Raw genomic sequence first — 15,546 nt, 5'->3', positions numbered from 1 at the left:
ATGCACTCTGGAGCAGCTTTGTCTTCTGTCTTCATGCCTTCCCCTAAACTCTGAAGGAGAATGTGCTTTGCATAATATAATCCTCTGGTTTTATTCTATTGTTTGATGTTAGAGATGCTCTGACTGGATAGTTGTTACAAAGGCAAAGGGAGGGATGATGTGCCAGTGTGCTCCTGGCTTTCTACTTCCTTTCCTTGATCTCCTGTCCAAATTTCCCACATTTGTAGTGTGGTTTTCATATTTATTTTGTTCTGTTTGTGATTCAATAGCATTTTCTGCTTGTAGTCTCAATTCAGCCTTATGTTGATCTTTGTGTCACTGTCCTGCCCCTATAGGAGTTGTGGCCAAAGCACTTCATGCCCTGAGGACAGTGAACATGCCATGCAGGGCTTCAGTGGCTCATAATGTGTTTATTTGTGGTTTATAGCACCTTTCTGTAGTTCTGGAGCTTAGGTGAGCTTCTCTAAGGAGGATTAGTGATGTAACCAGATACAGGACTTTGTCATCTGTGTGGGTGTTTTTGGGAAATGTGGTTTGTTTTTACAATAAAGGAGGAATGTTTTACTTTTTTGTCAGCAATGTTCATGATGAATAGATATTACCAACTACTTCTTAATCTGTTCTTAGGTATGGAGATTACTATGTCTGGAACAAAGTCACTACTTGCATACATAATATTCTTAGTGGAAGGAGATGGATAGAGCACTACGGAGAGATAACTATCAGAAACACAAAAAGCAGTGTTTGTATTTGTAAACTCACTTTTGTCAAGGTAACATATGGGTGTTAATATATATCTTATATTCATATAACTGTAATTTAAGGGTACATCAGGCTGTTTCTTCACTATTCCTGAAGTCCATATTCCACATTTTATCTTTTATTCCTTTTATCAGTATTCATAAAATGTAAATTCTCAAATGAGAATAATAGTCTTACTATGTCTATTAGTAAGACTCTGCTCCTCTGAACATTTGATATCAGTGTGTTCCATTGCTGTATAGCTGTGTGCTGTACTGTTGCTGGTTTTTGATTAAAAATTAAATGTCAACATTTTTTATAGTAACACAATGAAAACACAAAGTCGCTGTACACTGCCATGCCATTTTGCTTCTCCTTCTACTAGAATTTTTCAGTCAATATTTTCTCTCTTTACATTATGTATTGCTGCCTTGGTTCATAGTATTGTAATATCCAGGCAAGGATCATATATAAAAATAGAAGTTTATATAGCTATCTTACTAGCAAGTATTTTCCCTAAAAATAAATTTGTCTTCACATTGCAACAAAAGATACCGATACCATTTTAGTGTTAACAATGGGATGTTGACATAAATCTGAAATTAGTGTTTTGTTGGATTATCTGAGAATGGGTAACTGGCTCTTGGATGAAGGTGTAAGAACTAAATGTGTCTAAGAAAAGCAAAACAGAGATGAGAAACAGAAAGAAACAACATGTAATAATGTAATATCTTCCCTGCTGCATACAGTAGTGTTCAGCACCTATGAAAGGATTCCTATACAAGTACAGGTATATTTAATACCTCCTCGAGTAGGAAGAGGAGCGTTAGATGGCTCTGACAGGCAAAAGGTCATTTTTGCAGAATTGTGTGGGATTTGTGATAATGACTGAGAATGTTATTCCCAGATGTGCAGTTAATTTAAATACTTTTATGTCAAAACCACATTGCAAATTATACAATGTTTCTCCGTTAATAAATCAGTTCGTGTTAGGACCATATGATTTTCAAATTTTGGTATTCTTAGTTCCAGGTGAGCTGTTCCAGCACAGAATTTGGACAGTGGGCACCACAGCCAAGAGACATTCATTATGTGTATTGTTACAATGGGCTGTTGGAAAAGCAGTGTGAGCTAGTAATTCTTGGTTACACTTGCAGGTGAACTACTGGAATTCCAATGTAAATGAGGTCCAGGGCGTTGTGATAGATCAAGAAGGGAAGGTGGTTCACCGCCTTTTTGGAAAGTGGCATGAAGGCCTCTACTGTGGGGTTGCACCTTCAGCCAAGTGCATATGGAGGCCAGGTAAGAAGCTTGTAAAAAATTCTGGTAGGTGTGAAGCTGTTTCAGCCTACATTTTAAATACACAAAATAATACTAGAGAAGTTTTAAATCCCTGGCTAGACAAACAGCAGTTTACATAGGTTTATAATAATGGTAAATGAAAATGTTCTTACAGGGCATAATCTTTAGCATCTCAGTCTGACTCCTGGTCATATGTGCTGGGACCTTGGCGTCAACAGAAGAATAAAATTAAGAAAAAAATTTGGCATCTGGGGAGGCCTGTCTGCCTTTTGATAGAGAGCAGGGTAACTTTTTTGGATTCACCAAATAGGGGTTTATTGAGTTTTCAACTTCCTGCTTGCTTAGAGGCCTGAGGTTGAATTAGTCATCCTTTGCACCTGTATCTTTCATACATGCATTATCCAGGAATTATTGTTCTTATAATTTTGAATCCTACTTTGTATTTTTGGTATTTTGAACTGTACTTTGCACCTTGCTCTCTTCCTGACTGTCTGGTTTCACTCTTTGTGGTGGTGAATCAGGCTGTGAGCGTGTGCTGAGTTCCAAAATGAACTCTAAAGATCAGTTAAGGTTAGGTTTTAGACAGACATTTGATAGACCCACTTTCTGGGGAGCAGGAAACTGTTTTTAATTTAAAAAGCTTGAAAACATTAGTTTTTATTTAAAATGGGAGGAAGATCATAGAAGCTTTGAGTCTATTAACATGTAATTACAATCTCTGCAGGATAAGCAGTTGATACTAATATTTAGTGAATTTTGTTTCACTTACAGAATAGCTTTTGATGCTTTTTAACTTGAAAACATTAGTTTTTATTTAAAATGGGAGGAAGATCATAGAAGCTTTGAGTCTATTAACATGTAATTACAATCTCTGCAGGATAAGCAGTTGATACTAATATTTAGTGAATTTTGTTTCACTTACAGAATAGCTTTTGATGCTTTTTAACTGTAAGAGTAAAATATATTAACTATTTTTCTGTTAAAAGCGTATAAATAAAGGAATCTCTTGCATATTTAGAGTAATAGCTTAAAAGCTTTTTTCTTTGTCTTATGTATTTAGGCTCCATGCCAACCAATTATGAGCGTTATTATGGCTTCACAAGGTTTGCTATTGAGCTCAATGAATTAGATCCTTTACTGAAAGATCTTCTCCCTGCAACAGATGCACGATTCAGGCCAGATCAAAGGCAAGAATGCTTATTTATTCATTTAATATTTGGTGGGCTCAAGGCTGATTTTGGCTCAGTCTTGAATTCTGTCTCTGTCTTCACTGCAGTCTGAATTAAGCTGTGGAGGATTCTGCTAGTAGAGAAGATAGTATTGCACTCAAATTTATGCTTAACCCAGCTAAAGGGAAATTAGAAAGCTTCTTGTTGATGCTATAGAGCTGTAGTGCAACCTTGGGGCAGATTGCTCATGACAAACTGGAAAACAGGCTCTGAAATGCTGTGCACTTCTGCTGTGGATGGAATGAGCACTTATTCCCTCCAAATTCTCAGTTCATAGTCCTTCAGTGTGATATGTTGAAGTTGCTGAACAAAGCCTGTGCCTTAGGCTGTAGGTCAGGTGCACATAACTGGGGAGTCGCGTCTCAGGCTGGATCTGAAAGTACAACACTGACCACACGCTTGGCTTCTGCTTGTCTTTTGTGATGATGGGAGCTGGAAAATCCCTTGGACTAGACAATGTGTGATTGCTATACAGCCTACTGTTATTCCTACAGGCTTCTGGAGGAAGGAAATATAGAAGCAGCAGCATCTGAGAAACAAAGAATAGAGGAACTCCAGAGAGCTCGGAGGCGGTACATGGAAGAAAACGGCATTGAATATGTACCCAAGTTTTTTAAGTGAGTCTTTTCATTTGAGTAGTAAGTCTCTGTTTTCCAGCTTGTAACTGGATGAAGTACTAAAAGAATTACCACCAATACAGACTGAGAATCATGAAAGTTTTAAGAAAGATAATAAGATATCTGACACCTGCTTCTCCGAAGCAATTTTTACACAGCAGTTAAGATTCATAATTGAATGATCATTTTCTCATAATGGGCCTCAGCTATATAAGCCTTCCTACTGAAGTGGAATTAGAAGTATATTAGGATCTAAGATTTAACTAGGGACATTTTAAAGTCATTGCCTAGACAAGTAATACCATATGACCTGAACAGCAACATCATACATACATAAATATACCTACAAGATGTTAATAAGTATAAATATATATATATACACTTAAAAAACATTCATTTTTGAATGAAGGTGTTTTTTGGCTGTTTTTTAGTTAAGCATTCTTCTGAAACAAGGAATAGTCATACCAAGTATCCTCATGTCTAACATGGGGAATCAAAAGTGAAAAGACTGAATGTGTTCGATCCAGTTGTAGCAAAACATAAGCAAAATGCAGAGACAAAAAAATAAATAGTTGAAGGCTTACATTCTGTAAGCTATATCTGTTGGATAATCCCTTTCACATAATCAGAATCTGTAGTGAGGAAAGGGGTTTTAGGTGGATCTAAGACCTGCTCTCACAGATCAAACAACAGATTTTCAGTCTCGGCCGTCTTCTCTGTCTTCTGCTTTTGATATAGGTAGAGACTGATTTTTGTTTTTTAATTTCTGATTGTTGTGTCCTTTAAAAGTATGAAATTTGATTTAATATTGGGTTAGATCAGAGAAGTGTGGATTTTGATTTTATATTGCATAAGAGCAATATTTTTTGTCTCTTTATCTCTTTTTGTTTTCCCTTTCTACAGAAAAGTAATTGACGCTAATCAAAGAGAAGCCTGGGTTACCAATGAAACCTACTGGGAACTGCGAAAGGATCCTGGCTTTAGTAAAGTAGACATTCCTGTACTCTGGTGAACTGAGAATGTAGACCTAGTAAACATATCACTCTGAAGAAAAAAAATAACTATGCACAATATGTTTCTTATAGCTAAGCGTGGTTTGTGGGTCTACGGAAAAACCATATCATATGCATTTATATTCATCTTTATAATGGACTTTTGGAAGTGCATTAGACCAGGCCCCTGACCACTTCTGGATCTTTCTAATTTTGCAGCAGCCATCAAAACTAAAAAAAAAAAAAAAAAAAAGAAAAAAAAGGAAACAGAAACCTTTTAAAGTTTCATACGCTGAAAATTCAGAAATAAAGAAGCAGATGAAGTATCCAAAGTCACTCGGAAGAGGTGGTAAGCGCAAAACTGCAACCGGTGCTTTAAACAGACATTAAGAGTAATAAAATTTAAAGTAAAAAAAAAAAAAAAAGAAAAATAGAAAAAAGTTCCATTTTGTTTCAACTATTTTTGTTAAAAACTCTTGGGTCACAACACTGTCATTTCTGGCTTCAGGTTAGTCCTTTGGTGTGATATGCTTGGACTGGCCTTTGTCAAAAAGATGCTTTTCTGGAAGCTGTTCCCATTCATATGCCATTGTTCATGCCTTAACAAAATATGAAGATGTACATTAAGTAATTTTAAAATATCTATGCTTAGGCTTGTGTGAAGGGCAGATTTTTAAAGCTCTAGAATTTTATCACAATATAAATACTGGAAGACCTGCATTATTTGAAATCAAAAGATAACCAAACATCTAACTGCATTTCAGAGGTATGAGACCTACTTACATGCTTTAGCTTTGGGATGCTGACTGTATAATCAGACTGAAAAGAAACTGCTAGCTGGTTGAACTTGAATTTTGGTAAATGCATATGAGTTGCTAGTCAGACAGTTCATATTCTAAATGACTGATGCTGAGATGCAGTCATCACATTTAGTACTGCCTGGACATAGATCTCTCAGTGAATCTCATTTTCCCCTAACTGTTTATACAATTAGAAATCCCTGAAGCTTTGCAACAGTGTTAAAAGCATAGAAGGATTTCATGTGAAGGTCTCTGGCTTCTCTCCAGAAGCTGGATAGTACTGTAAATGCAACTGTTTTCTGCCACACACTCTGTTTATTTTCCTGGCTCTGTTTTTTCCCCATCCACTTTTCTTATCTAAAATTATGTTGGAGAGTATGGCAGAGGCTCCCATGTGTTATAGCTAACAACTTCTGCTTGTGTTGCCAAAACAGCTCTTGTGCAAAATATACTTTACATTTTTTCATAAAATGGTTCTATATTTTTTGATTTTAAAAAGTCTCTTATGTGTTGCTAAGCCTCAGTTAATATAAGTGGGAGAAGACTTGGCACTTTCTATTTGAAAATCTCTGAAACAATAAACAGTAGGAGGGCAGATCTTAATAAAAGTGAAACCAGTAATTTATTAGATAAGAGCTACATTCCATATGGTATGATCTTGCCTTCCATTTGTGCATGTGTTACACATCCCACCACTGGTGATGGGTTAGATTTCATGCACATACTCGGTATTCCTTTCTGCACATACATGACAAATGATTTTTCTATTTAAGATTCCAGTCCTGAGACCAAAAATAAAATTACTAGATAGGTATGTGATCTGCCAGCAGAGCTGCTTGAACAGTTGTCAGTGCATTACCACACACCCCCAGCTCTCAGCCTGCTTCTTCCTTTTTCCAAGTCAGGTCCCCATACAACTGAGATTACTTTGGTCATTTCAGATAAATTTAGACCTCCCTGTTGATGGTATAGCAAAGTAACTAGCAGGGCAACTAGCTGCTAATCAGTTCAAATTTCTTCACACACTTCTGTTGTCAGAAAGAACTATGAAAACCTACAGAAAATATTAAGTAGACTTTTTATGAATTGAGACTGCACATGAATTTTTAATAAAAATTTGGTATAAAAATCCCTATGTAGATTAATGGGATTTCTTCCAAAGAAAATTTTAAGTTATTCAAAGAATGTTATCTTTCTCTTTCCTAGTTGAACCTAGTCTGATTTATTCTTTAGTTCTGCAATTGTTATTATAAGAAAATTTATTATAAGAAAATTTTCATATATGAAAGTTGGTTTTTTAAATAATATTTGGTTAAAGTCATCCTGCTTGCTTTAACAATATTACATTAGGAATCAAATTGGCACATTGTGTGTAAAATAGCAATTAATTATTCTATGTAGTTTTCTTTAAAGCCAACTCTATTAAACATTTGCCCATCCTTTGCTCCAGTCCTTGTGTGCAGTTCACCGTGATATGAGGAAGTATTATTTGTGTATGACTGCAAGCATGTCTGAGGGACAGAACTGCATGTCCTCAAATCTTTAATTTAAATACAGAAAGAAGGTCTTCAGTTTTACAGCATTCTGGCAGTGCTCTGTGAATGCCGTTATTTGCAATGCCAACTGAAACTTGGTGGACATTAAAAATGCTATCACTGAATTGTTTTTTTACAATTGTTCATTTGAAATTCATTGAAAGAAAAATAACACTAACATTTCTAAATTCTAGAAAATCTGTGAAATGCTAAATCTTTCTATTGAAGGCACTTTCTAACCAAAGAGCATGTTAAATTAGTTACTTAGTAGAAAAGACACAAAATGATGCAACACAAGGTATTTGCAGTCTATATCAGAAATGAAAAAGTTTAAGCAGATGTACCATGAAGCAGTTTCTCATAGTGCAGAATTCCCTGTATTCTGTGTAAAATCTGTTACTGCATTTTTCCTCTAACATTGGCAGACATCATGGAATATTTTGTGCTGTTTCTAAGGTGGATAGATATGAGGGCTTCTATCCAAATTATAATTTTGAGTCAACCTGTGACATTTCCTAGCATTGAGTGAGAGGGTATGGTGAGTTTTGCCCATCCCCTGCCCGTGTAGTGTGGAACTGAGTATCCCATGCTGCAGGGAGAGTGCACCACTGGCTGTTCTGCAGGCTGGCACTTTGTGTAAATGCTGTCTGGTTTTTGGCAGGGCTGCTGCTCAGACATCTCTTCCTGGCATGCAGGATTTTTCTGCTCCAGGAGCAGAACTTTTCATTTCTATTGAACCTTGTGAAGTGTTTGCTGGCCCAGTCCTCAAGTTGAGAAGTGTCCTTCTAGCTGAAGCTTTGCCATCTGGCATGTCATCTCCTCCTCCTAATTTGCTGTCATCTGTGAGCAGTTACCATGTATCACCGTGTCCTTGTCCAGGTCACTGGTGAGATGTTGATTGTCATGGCCACAGAACTGACCCCTGCAGGGCTGTCCTCACTGCTGGCTGCCAGGGCAGAAACCATTGATCCCTTCCAGCCTGGGATTCAAGCAGCTTTCAGCCCCACTCACTCCATTCATCCAGGCAATATTTCCTTTTGGAAGGCATGAAAAGCACTATCCAACTCAGTAGATTTAATTGCTATATGTTTGGTAAGTGTTGAAAATTAGTATATATCATTGACACATAAAACTTTTAATGCAATTTAAGAAGTTCTTTTGCTTCAAAGACATATGCTTTTCTCCTGTGTTTTCTCAAAACACTCATTTCTGTATAAAAATACACAATACTTATGCTTTAGTTTCACAATAATGAGCTGTACTTTCTATTAATATTTTAAAAGTGTACCTTAATTTCTTCCTTGTTCTGGTACTTTGGATATGATAAAGTAATAGTAGCTATTTTCATCAAATGCAATGTCTTACAAAGATTTAAATAGCTTCATTCTTGTTTTAGATTAGTATTACCAAGATGGCAGAGTTTTGGCATATTAGACATTTTTATCTCACAGGAATAGATTATTTGAGTTGATTTTCATGAAGTATCACTGTGATTAAAAAGTCATCTAGGCACCCATTCTAATTTTAGACAGATGTAAGTTGCATGAAATAAACTTTTTTGTATTTGGCTTTAAAAGTGCAGTTTCCATTATAATAGTATTTTCATCATACAAATAATGTTACCCTTCTTTTTTCTCCTTTTGAACTTCTGACTGAATAAGCCTGTATGGCACCTGTGAGGTTTATGTGAGTGGCACATGCCAGGCATATGTCAGGTACTGCAGTATGTGAACATGGCACAGTGTTGGAAGATATTATCCTTAATTCCCTACTGAGCACTGTCAGTGCTTTATGGAAACAAACTGCACAAACCTTAAGGCAAACTAGGAGGCAGCTCTGGGCACCTGTGAGCAGCTTGCATCTGGGCCATGTCCTCTGTTCCCCATGGAGGGAATGGGATTTTCTCTCCTCTCACCAGTGGAGCCCAGCACAACTGCAGTCTTACACTGAGCTTCTCCTCAAAAAATGAGAATTTTTAGGAAAGCCCTGGAGGAGAGGAGAGGTTCACTTGCAATTGCACAATAACCAAGAGGGCTGAATATATCCATTCTCTGTATTGCAAAACTTGCTCTCACTAGTAGAGGGAATGTTTGTGTGCTCTCCTTGTTTTACTGGATTTTAGACATTTTATGGTGCAACAATAAACAATAGCTATTTTACACATGTTGGCAGCAGTTGTAATCTGAGGAATGAATGTTTGTAGATGCCATTAGTAGTAATGGAGGTGCATAATTAAAGCAAAGGAGATGTTTTCAGATTAAATCCATCTGAAAGTGTATTTGTACTCATATGCTGAAATGTTAGGAGGGGTTAAGCTAGAGAGTTTTGCCCACTTGGGGGAATAAGATTAATATTGACAGAAGTGTATCAGAAACACTGGAATGGCCTCACTGGTAACCTTGTGTAAGGCACAGACCCATGAGAAAGCTCAGGAAATTTGCTATGTCATAACCACTTACCTTGGCAGCTACTGGGGCTGGAAAACATGTCCTTGTTTTTTCTTTCTGTCTGTCATTAAGTAACAGTCATCAAAACTGTGTAAAATGTAAATTTACACTTCAGTGCATGTATTGATATTTTGAAGGTATATTTAGTATAAAAAGTAGTATCATTTTCTACTTCAGCGTTCCTGGTTCCTTTTATGGTAATTTGGATACCAGTCAGTATTTTTATGAAGAAAGCATGGGTTTTTTTTTTGTTTTGTTTTCCTTTCTTTTTTTTTTCTTTTTTTTTTTTCTTTTAATGGAAGAATCTAGACTGTGTTAATAAAGGTATAATTATTCCTGGTGAGAGTATCTCCATAACCTCCATCACAACAGTGACTGGCACCCAGGAGAATGCTGCAAATCTGAGTAAGGTCAGAGAAATTGCACATTTACAGCAATTTTTCTTATTTTTGTATTATATATTGTAAGGAATCTACTTACAAAAGCAAACACGTTATTTACTTTTAAACTAGGGTATTTAAAACCTTTATTTATTTGCTTTAGTAGAAATGATGTATTTCTTTCATTAAACTGAAAAGTATCTTTATAAAAGGATTTTTATACAGTTTCTTGCAAGTTTGAAAAGTAATATTGATGTACTTGTGTTTTATATACCAGCCTCCTATTTTGTCAAATTTTGTGGTATTATAAACTCACCATCTCTAATTTAAAAAAAAAAAAAATTACCTTTCCCTGCAATCTTTGTTAAACCTCAGAAAAGAAAGGCAAGGGAGAGGCAACAATGCAGAATGGTGAAACTTGTCACAGGAGCTCTGTCAGTGTGAGATGTAACAAAGGAGAAAGTTTTCTAACTTGTAGGAATTAAACTGTCAGCAGAGCTGCTGAATTTGTTTTAGGCTAGTTATCTTAATACCATTTTTCTTTCCACTGATCCATGACAGCATAAAAAAAGGGAAGATTGGAGACATTTTCTCAGAATTAATGCTGAAGGTGAAGGGAAGTTTTTACTCCTTTCATAAATAAAAAATTACTGTAGCCAGCATTTGGCTGAAGATGTCCTGGTAATTTGGACAAGAAAGAGAGTTACATACTCTGAATATATAATCAGCAGTGTGTAATATGTTCTTTCTGACCTGTGAATAACTCATTGAAGTATGGTAAAGCTACTTATTGGTACTCCTAGAACAATGACTCAGATGTCTCCTGTGAAACACTAAAATGTATTTTCATATTGACTGCTAGTTTTAGTAGTCTGCATTAGTGAAAGAGGATATATAATGTTGCTGGCCCCGAACATTAGGCATGCAAAATGCGAAGAGGTGAGGAAATTCCTTCAGAAACTCAGGAATGGGTAAATTCTCTGAGAATCAAAATGATGTTGTGCTCTGCAAGAGCAGAACACAATGGCAAATATTCAGCCAGAACTGTTCTTCACTGAGCTACTTGCTTCTGGTGCCAGTCAGTGTAGCTACACATGCAACCTCTTGTTCTGAAATTGCATCTCTTTTTAGGATTGTGCTTGTGTCCCAAGGGTTGCTTTGTCATGTCCACCAAGAATAATCAGTGGTTGAGTCAGGACTGCAAACTCAGATTTCTTGTGTGGTAGTCCTGTGCTGAACATTCTCTTTCTTTGTTAAAGTCACCTGATCAAGGAATATTATAGTAACATTAACATAGTGAATACAAGGTTAATCCTCAGTATTTTCCAGGGAAAGGAAAATTCAGGATAGCTTCTTTAACTATGTGGAAGAAATGCAGATTATATCTTTTATTATCCTTGTGTTTGCTTAATATTTTATAAAATATTTTGAGATTGGATCACAATATATATATTAAAATTACTTTATCCCCTATCTTGAAGTTGACATTGAAAATTGTCATTCCAATCTGAGTTTAGAAAAGAAGACAATTTAGTTTTTAAAATAAGTGCTACTTGTATTATTTAGTAGTTGAGATATAGTAGTTGAGTATAACAAATTGAGATCACAACAAATTTTCTTTTCTGCTGAGTCTCACAGAAGACCTGACTGAGCAGAAAAATAAATACTGATGAGTATATTTTGGTATGCAGGCAAAAATGCAAACTTCTGCCCTAGTAAGCTTTATCTCTCATTAGCAAAGACACTGTTCTTGTTCCTTTTTAATAATTTCTAGACTACTTACTTTCAAACATTTTTTCTGCACTAAGAATTACTCCAATGGAGTTTGATTTTTACAAAGTAAACCGTGTTTGAAATTCTGCAGACAGGAAGGTTGGTGTTCATGTCATGCTAAATGTCTACTTCTTAGGGTGGACCACTAAAATTTCACTCTCAGGCCAAAAATATATATCAGTGGACTTTTCCAGTGGGATTCTTCTTTGTATATGGATTTGTGTCTATGTCATTTATTATAAAATACGTAAGAAGTCAGGCTGCCAGCATATGATGTCTGAAATATTTTTCTTCCCCAGAACTGCATAGCAAGCTACCTGTTCTTTATCTGTTACTGCTAGATTGTCTAAAGGGATACTTTATTTAGCATATGAAAAGCCATCATAAATGAAACTACTGTGGTATCAAGAAAGATTATTATAATATAGTTCTGTACTACTGTGATAGTTCTGTTTGTATATTTTATTTGTTGCAACCAGTAGCAAGACTCTTCTTTGGGTCTCTATCTACTTTTCTTCATATAATTAACCGGTGATTTGTAATTTCTCAGTATTTCAGCAGCAAAGAATTCTATATTTTCTCTCACTTTTGCACAAAGCTAATATAAATTGGGAATAATATCACACTTTTTTGGTGTGATTAGATCCCATGTGCACATGTATGAAATGTTGTAATGTTAGTATTTTTACCGTGCTCATATTCTGAGAATGCCATTAGAAGGGTAAGGTTTAGATGAGTTATTATTTTTATACTGCCTTATTGAGCTTCTTTGCTTGTAACAACCTTTCAGGTGGTAGATTGCCCTGTGCCAATTCTTTAGCAAGCCAGAATGTTAGAACCTAAGGAGCTGAAAGAGCATTCTTTGCTGATTGCCCATATCTATGTGCTCATTCTGAAAAAAACAAGCAAAACAAACCATATCTGTTGATTCCTTGTATGCCTCTTTGGGTAGCTTACCTCTAAAAGAAGATCCTCAGAGTCTTTCTGCTGTGATTATGCTATTATGTCAGGTACACAGGCAAGCAGAAATTTGCTTTGTGTTTTTTAAGGTGAATTTAAAGGCAAAAGTTGCTTTTCAGAAGTATACAGAGCCAGTGCTGCTTTTGAGTAGTGGGTAGATAGTGTCTGTTTTAAAGAGAAATAACAGACTGTAGTGAGAAAGAGTCTGAGTTCTTAGATGCACCAGATAATTTTTTTTTTCTGTTACTTGAAAGCAAGAGAAGAAATTTACTTAAGGGAAAGAAAGGCAGTGAGAAGCATTTATGTACCAATCTACCCAAATGCAGCAGAATGCATTGTCTGAGTACTTCAGTATTAAACTTTACATGCAGCACTCCCAATTTTATACTCAAAAGTTTGCTGTGGACTTCCATAATGAGATGATGAAGAATAGGATACTGGAAAAAAAATCAGTACCATAATTTAAATAACTCTAATTAATAGAAAATTAATTTGCAGATATTTGTAGTGAAAATTATATAAGCTACTTATAGTATAGCAATTTTTAAAAGCATAAGTTTGGTCCTTTGTAGTACATTCAGTAATTTAACATTAAAAAATATTTTTCATTGTTCTTGATTGATTTCCTGCAAATGTATTCATCTGCTCTTGACTGTTCACAAGTTTGGGATGTCTTCATGATGATTCTTTACATCTTATTAATTCTGATTCCCAATATGAGGTGATTATGCCTGTAAAAGCAATTTTATTGCTTATGATTTGTAAACATCAGGAGCTGAGGAGCAATACAGAAAGGATATAATTTGTGTATTCTAAATCTATAGAGGTATTTCACTGCAGGATTTAATCAGCAATGCACAACAGAATTTTTTCCTGCTCCATCTGCTTGGACTCTGACAGGCATCGATGTGTACTTAGCATTAACATTGCAAACAGTTCTCATTCACATCAGTGTAAAAGATGTAGATGCTTAAGTTCAAATAAAAACACTCTACAGTTACATTCCTAAGAAAACAATGTACTGGCTTACCTGGTTAGCCCAGGTTTTGTAGCGCTTGATTTCTAATTCCTACATGCTTAACCAAATGAGCGCCCACGCAGAGGCTGAGCTGCTGTTGGTACTCCGTTCCCCTTGAACCCAGTGAGCTTCCAGGTGAGTGGATGATCTAGCTGCCCAAAAATATTTCAGCTGTAGGCCTAATGTGCAGTCAAGCCTAGGTATTCAACTAGTTGCCCTTAAGCTTAATTTTAAACCTTTGCACTGTGTTGTGGAAGGTAAAATGTGTGAAATAGTTGGTTTGACTGCTTGCCACTCCGAGCAATATATTTGACTTCCCTCTTGGATTTTGGTATCTTATTCTGGAGCTTGTAGTTTAAAAACAAGTTAACTTCATGTCTCTGCAAAGCTCAGTTAGATATGACATTTGGAATAAAGAACAGTACATTAAAACAATAACAATTCATCGTATTATGTCTCATTCTGGCAAGCTTAATTGTAAGAATATTTGCAGTCCCTGTTCCTGTTTCCCTATACTTTCCCCAGGATGGTGCCAGCCCAGAGCTGGGATTTTTTAGCACAGTATGCCAGTGAAAAAAAGGAGTCTAACCTTTCTGATTTGTGGAGCAGGGGTGGCAGACGAAGAGCACGCTCTTTATCTTAGCCCAGAAAAGGATGAATGTGAGAAAGTGCCTCTCTCCGTCTAGGCTTCAGCACATACATAGAATTGCTTTCTTTTGGTATTTGAGTTCTCTGGCCACTTCTGAGATTAAACCTAGCCAGAAAAGAGCAGTAATAAAACAGTTTTAAGTTTCCATGTAATGCAGCTGCAACACTTATTCTGTGTCTTTGCACTTGTCAGTTGGTTTTGAACGTACTGTTGTAGTAATCCAGAGAACAGATGGGGCCTCACACTGACTACCTCTCATGCAATAAAGCCCAGGCTCATTCAGTAGTTAATATTGATTACAGCTGAGCATCCTTTGGCCACATCATTCAGGGAGGTGGTAGTGGGGGGAAGAGTAAACAAGAAATAATAACAAAGACTTTATTCCAGTGATGTATGTGGTATACACGATACCCATAATACCAACTCCAACTAAAGGAGGTCCTACAGCTTCTGGTAGGAAATAAAAAGTGAATTTGGCTATGCTATAGTTTTTGTTGTGCTCTAAAATGTAACAAAAGATGTCATCTGTTTCCTTCAGGCTAAGTCAGATTTTCCAGGATATTGTGTCCAAAGCATACACACAATTCTAATTTTTGAGGAAACATGATGCTCTTTTTACCTGTTGCAGTGTAATTGGATAATGCATGTACAAATGACTTGTGTAGCCTGCCAATGAATGTTGCTAATGCCTTACCAAAAAGAAAAAGATAAAGCATATTTTTTGTATTTTTTTTTCCTCAGAGGCAAATACAAACAATGCTAGATTTGGGAAACTGTTTACTGAAAAGCATTTTCTAATAGATCTCTGAAGAAGTGCAATTGTATAATTACTATTGTTCAGTGCATACAGTACATTGTCTCCATCACTCTGTACACTGCTGCTATTAGTGCTTGTTCTAATAAATCTCAATGTACACTGTTTAAACTGCTGTCATCTGTGTTCTGATTTATTAATACAAGAAACACTTGAGGCAATGGTTCTTGAATAAACTATTTGTAACTAGTTAGATCAATTGATTATTAATCATAAAATTCTTAATATATATTTTACAGATTGATTTTGAAGAGGTGGGTGATAGTGGTAGCAAAAGCACTGAAATGGT

General features: G+C 36.0%; 1 protein-coding gene across 1 annotated transcript in view; it reads left to right on the top strand.

The window, feature by feature from the left end:
• OSBPL6 (oxysterol binding protein like 6) overlaps positions 1-11,208 on the top strand; it is a 92,133-nt gene extending 80,925 nt beyond the window's left edge. The window contains exons 21-25 of the mRNA XM_058809120.1: positions 628-772; positions 1,899-2,043; positions 3,104-3,230; positions 3,767-3,889; positions 4,793-11,208. Coding sequence (XP_058665103.1) covers positions 628-772; positions 1,899-2,043; positions 3,104-3,230; positions 3,767-3,889; positions 4,793-4,901 — 649 coding nt within the window. The 3' untranslated portion in view covers positions 4,902-11,208. The remainder of the gene's footprint in view (positions 1-627; positions 773-1,898; positions 2,044-3,103; positions 3,231-3,766; positions 3,890-4,792) is intronic.
• The last annotated feature ends 4,338 nt before the right edge of the window (positions 11,209-15,546 follow it).

The sequence above is a fragment of the Ammospiza caudacuta genome, chromosome 8, assembly GCF_027887145.1.
Source record: "Ammospiza caudacuta isolate bAmmCau1 chromosome 8, bAmmCau1.pri, whole genome shotgun sequence".
NCBI lineage: Eukaryota > Metazoa > Chordata > Aves > Passeriformes > Passerellidae > Ammospiza > Ammospiza caudacuta.
Note: the sequence above shows the minus strand (reverse complement) of the source record. Positions and strands in the feature narration are given on the sequence as shown.